Here is a 6,000-nt window from a genome sequence, read left to right on the forward strand (position 1 = left end):
CATCTGAGGCCAGTGTTTAGCTAAATTCACATGTGGAGTTGACAAAGTTAGAGGTGCTAAGCCATACATGGAAGCAGTAGTTCACATCTACTGGTAGTTGATCCTCATTCCATTGGGTCAAAGATCACAGATTCAGATAATGTAGCCAAAAATCTTGTTTCTTTGGGAAATCTTGTCAAATTTCACTGACCAACCATGGACAGCCACATTTGAAATTTGGGAGAGATGCGGCCACAGAACCTAGCAATACTGGATTAGATAAGCAATATGGCATCAGGTCAGAAGTGTTGTGAAATGTGAAAATACATTACCAGCAGAACTGGGAGAGTGTTATCACATTTCTGAGCTGTTAGATATGTGCACTGAGATGCTTCACGGCTCCTCCTCACTGCTTTTACTGACTGCTGTGGTGTACAACTACAAGTTTCCTATAGCTCATAGTGGAATAGAGGGACAATGTAGAGAGCAGTAGTGTGAGGATACACACCAACACAATTAGAGAAGCTAATATCAATCCACAGTTCTACTGCTTCTAAGAACATGCACAAAGGAATGACAAAACATCTCTCTAAGATAATTCACTGCATCTTAGTTCACATGTTCGGTGGCTGAGTGAGTAGCACTTCTACCTTGCAGCACTGGGGTCCTGGGTTCAAATCCCACCCAGGTCAACATCTACAAAGAATTTGTATGTTCTCTCCATGTTTGCGTGGGTTTCCTCCCACACTCCAAAACATACTGTTAGATTGTGAGCCCCATTGGGGACAGTGACTGATTTGACATGCTTTGTGCAGCGCTGCATAATCTGTGTGCGCTATATAAATAAAGAATTATTATTATTACATGTTCGCTGGTCTGTTCTCTGTTTATCACCTGCTGAGCAAACCTGATCTGTTTTAGACACCAATCTGTTTTTGTTTTGTTTTTTATCCAGAAAGCCATATTAAATGAACATCAGAGAGTGCAGGATATATAATCTAGAAATGCCTTTACCTGAGCAGATAACCCCAGCTTCTTCATGGGGTCTGCAGACATTCTGTCCCCACTCTTTCCGAGTACACTGCCAAAGGTAGTGTTCACTGCCAGCACATGTAACATTATTAAGCATTATTTTCCCTGCACCTTGCCCAAAATATGCATTATATAGTGCTTCAACTGCATTTCCACAGTTTAATTGCCTGCAGACAACATGTGCGTTGTTGATATCCCATCCATCATCACATACTGTTCCCCAGGCATTCTCATAGAAGATCTCTACACGTCCAGCACAACTGTCCCAGCCACCCACAAGTCTCACAGGAAAAATGTCTAACAAAAAAAGAAGTTTAATTTTCAGTTATAATGACATGCAACTTTTGTTGTATAGCAGTTAAGAATCTTCTAATTTACAGTCTTTTCCTAAAATGAAGTAATGTGATATGGTTTCTCTATGGCCTATATGTACACTGTGGTGTGTTTCTAATGGAGGAAATGAAAAGGGAGCTAATGCCTTTCAATGAACCTTTTTTGCTCAAGGCTATTAAAATGCTCATATTAACGTCAATTTAGTCATGCTATCCAATCTCACCAGTTCTGACTTTCAAATATTTTAAAATAAAATGACCCCAATAAACATTTAATGTTCAGGTATTGTTCATTCACCCATTTTGAATTGTCAGCTTTTACAATTTACCTACCATCTTTAACTTGTGTTGTAAGAGTAGACCCCCCTGAAAGACAAAAATATAGTTAACATTATAAACTATGAGTAATAATAAACTTTTCAAAACCTGTAGTAATATGATATCATTAGATATTCCCAATGAATGATGATACATTTTTCTTACTGAGGAAAGTACTAGTAAAGGCTTATCCCCATTTAAAATTGCATGTCTGTGACCCAAGAAGCCTTTACATACCCTAGCAGTGGTAAACTTGTAAGAATCACCACTAATTGCCACACTAGGTCTCTTATTTAAATAAAAGAAGATATGGAATAAGAAGTTAAGGTTTCCAGGGTTGGAAAAGGAAAACAAGTAGCTCTACTTAACTCTACTGCCTAGATAACCCTACCTCACATGTCTGAAAAGGATGTATGGAGCTGGCTCACAGGCTGAGCCTGCTCCATACACAACAGCTAACACTCATAGATGACACCCATGATCAGTGCCAGTGGTTGTTAACCCTTTAAGTGCCAACATCAAACATGGGCACAACTATCTTGGTGACGTCATTGGTGGGTATCAGCTGGTTGCTACGACAGCCAGGACGCTAACTGATGTTTCCATGGCTGTCATAGCAGAATCTGTAATGTTGCCAGCCGTCAGCAGGCTCATTTACAAATCCAGTGATTTTACAATATACTGCAATAAAATAGTATTACAGTATATTGCATAAGCTATCAGACCCCCTAGGGTTCAGGTACCCTATGGGGTATGGAAATACAGTTAAAACATTTAAAAAAATTTACATAAAAAATTTCAAACCACTTCCATTTCCTTAGTACACAAATACAAATTAACAAACAAAATGTCTGATTCCCCACTATTTTGCCATTCCACAAGCAATAACAAACTCTGCACTAAAAGGGGTGCTCTTTTGCGATGCAGAAGGCGCCACTTTTATGTTTAAATTCCAACATTATTGTTGTGCACACCCTTTAAACTGAGTGCACAAAAAAAAAAAACCTGGTGTACCCAGTTTTTGCATTTGCTGACCGAGCTAATACTGCAATACTTTAGTTTTGTTAGTGAAAAAGTGCTTAAATAAAAATTAATTAATAAAATATGTTAATAATTCCATTAACATATAAGTTAAGCATTATTGAACCTGCATGATGGAAAAAGTAAAAAACCCACCAAAAATTATGACTTTTACCTATTTTATTCCACAAAAAAAGGCAATAAAAAGTAATCAAGTAAAAAGTAATAAAAAAATATATGTAATCCAGAATGATACTGTTGCAAAGTGAAACATGTTCCACAAAAACAAGCCATCAACAAGCTCCGTAGCCAAAAAAATAAAAATGTTATGCCACTTTGAAGACGACAATGCAAAAACGAAAGAATTTTCCCCACATTAGGTTTTATTTTGCAAATTTATCGTATTGACCCATCGAATAAAGATAAGATGTTAATTAAGCTATATGGTGAATAACCTCAAAAATATATTACAGAATTCATGCTTTTCTATCCCTCCCCCCAAAAAAATTTTTATACAATAGGTCATAACCACCCCAAAATGATATCACTAGAAAGTACAAATTATATAGCCTATAATTTTATGACCTACAAAATGGCCCAATGAGGAATCTAAAATCCGCTATATTCTATAGGAAAAACTAGCAGCTGCATGGTGCTCCTTTCATTCGGTGCCTTGTTGTTCGCCCATACAACACATAATGTCCACATGTGGGGTGTCTCATAAAAAAATTTAAGATAGGTTTTCACTTTTTATCTTTTGGGAATGTGTACATTTTAGGGTTAAATGAATGTACTACCCATAAAATTAGACCATTCTAAATTTCACCTCCATTTTGTTTTAATTACTATGCAGCGCTCAAGGGTTAAAAATACTCCTAAAAGCTGTTTTTAATAGTTTAAGGGGTGTACGTTGAAAATGGGGGGTTTCATTAAGGGATTTTTATTAATTTATATTTCAAACACATTAAAGAAAATTGATCCCAAAAATTTCAATTTAAAACTTTTTTAGGAAAAAGTTAAAATATCTGTTTGATTTGTAAGCTGTCCAATGTCATACAAGAAAAAAGGGACATTTAAAAAATTATGAAAACATAAAGTTGAAATATGGAAAATGTTAGTTACTAACTCATTTGAGTGGTAAAGCTATCTGCATCAAAGGTCATTGAGAATTTTGAAAATTTTGAAAAACGACAAATTTCTGGCAAATTTTATTTTATTTTTTAGTAATAAATGTAAAACATATCAAGCAAAATTTACTACTATCATGAAGTACAATGTGTCATGGAAAAATCATTTTGGTAAGTTAAAGTGTTCAAAAGTTATAACCAAATAAAAGACACCTGCCAGATAACAAAACAGAGTCTGAACCTTAATGTACAAACTGGCTACGCCCTGAAGGGGTTAACTGTTCACTTTTATATAATATATTTATTGATCCCATGCTCACACATATTCATTTTTATTTTGTATAACCCTGAAGTCAGAATACCAAAGCATTTATCAAATCAAGGTGATTTTCAGTGGAACAACCTATTGGTTTATAAAGAAAATCAACTGAAATACAAGAAATTTCAGGGACAAGCTCAAGGACTGCAAGTATAATAGTGGCAATAGGGCAATAAAGTCTTCTACTCTATGGCTCAATAAAAGGGCTATAAATGATGATTTTTACATTGTGACCTTAAAGTTTTTTTTACGGTAGTTAGTTGTTCCTCTTATCTAGACAATATGTGGTCATTATTTTATAATGCTTATAGAAAAGTGTGAAATTATGTGTATGTGCAAAACAGCCTATTGCATTTTTTAACTTACATTTTAATACTAAGGCTTTTACAATTTGTGCTATTACATTTTGTCATTTAGAAAATGTTATAGAAAAAAATAATGTAACGCTGTTAGTATGCAAATTTACATTTCTATTTCTAGTGAAATACAGCACAAGCAAAATTATAATATAATGCAGTTACATATTGCATCAGCCCAGAGTAAATAACTTTCCCACCGTCACTTACCTGAAAGTAGTAGAAAGCTTACAAGGAGTAGGAGCATCTTTATGACAGCCCTCATCGTGTTCTACAGGATTTTAGTGGATGTAGCTTATATACTTACAGGAGGATATAAAAATCTCATAATGATGACACAACCTGACACACCTTTTCCTTCACAGATTACACTATAAAGTATGATTTACAAATCAGTTTTGGAAATTGATCTGTTTGACTGGACTTTAACCATTAAGTCAATGCCTGATTAAAAGCTGCTTTCAGTGGATACTGATACGTACATAGTTGATAATGGTTAATATTTGTCTATTATGTATAAACAATGAAATATGGATTACTATTATGATACAATGAAGAATCCATGTTATAAATCAGTGTTTCTCAATGTTTTTAAGCCGTCATTGTTGATTTATTAAACATACCTCCGAAAGGAAAAATCCTGGATTTGGGGATCTGTCCCACTGTCCTGGGTGGTAGGAGGTATGTCTGGCACTGCAGCTGGAGCTAATTGCAATGATTATACAGGGAGCTATCGGCTCCCTGCATCACCATAGAGTCTCTACAATTGCTGTGTGCAGCAGAGACCAGCAGGTCTGATTCATAAGTAGCCATGGGAGTGAAAGGCCTACTGCATTGTAATAGGAAACAAGTGTCTGTTGTTTCCTGTTTTTCATTTTTTCTAAATACACAGCAAAAACGAACAGAGAGCAGAAAGGGAGAAATGAGCGAGGGGGTTTTAGAAGGGGAGGTTTTATAAGTAGGGGATAAATAAAGTGTGCAGGTTGCATCTTTTGTCGCACTTTCTTTGACCTAAAGTTTTGCAGTAATGGATTAAAACCTTGTATCAATAAGGAGGAATTTGTGTATTTTTTTTATATTATTTGATTCTCAGGGACCTTCCTTGTGTGCTCAGGTATATATAAACATGTTATCTAATAGGTTGAGTAAACACCACAGTCACAGTCGGACTATAAGGCGCACAAAAAATCCTTTGATTTTCTCAGAAATCAAAGGTGCGCCTTATAGTCCAGTGCGCCTTATATATGAATTGTACTTACAGACAACAGCTGCCTTGAACTGTGCACAGGTATGCCACCTGCTGGTCATTCCTCCTTATAATCAGGTGCGCCTTATAATCCAGTGCGCCTTATATATGAACCTAGACATTTTAGCAGGCATTTATTGATGGTGCCCCTTATACTCCGGTGTGCCTTATAGTCCGAAAAATACTGTAGGTTGGTGCTGGTGTCAGGCTGTGGTATCACAGCCCAGACCCGGCACTAACACCCGGGATTGGAAAAACTCACGCCGGGAAG

General features: G+C 36.0%; 1 protein-coding gene across 1 annotated transcript in view; it reads right to left on the bottom strand.

Moving 5' to 3' along the window:
* The window catches only part of LOC140121567 (scavenger receptor cysteine-rich domain-containing protein DMBT1-like), a 66,346-nt gene extending 61,550 nt beyond the window's left edge, over positions 1-4,796 (bottom strand). The window contains exons 1-2 of the mRNA XM_072141293.1: positions 4,694-4,796; positions 1,677-1,709 (exon numbers count right to left, since the gene is read on the bottom strand). Coding sequence (XP_071997394.1) covers positions 1,677-1,709; positions 4,694-4,748 — 88 coding nt within the window. The 5' untranslated portion in view covers positions 4,749-4,796. The remainder of the gene's footprint in view (positions 1-1,676; positions 1,710-4,693) is intronic.
* Between the last annotated feature and the right edge of the window lie 1,204 nt (positions 4,797-6,000).

The sequence above is a fragment of the Engystomops pustulosus genome, chromosome 3 (genome assembly GCF_040894005.1).
Source record: "Engystomops pustulosus chromosome 3, aEngPut4.maternal, whole genome shotgun sequence".
Lineage (NCBI taxonomy): Eukaryota > Metazoa > Chordata > Amphibia > Anura > Leptodactylidae > Engystomops > Engystomops pustulosus.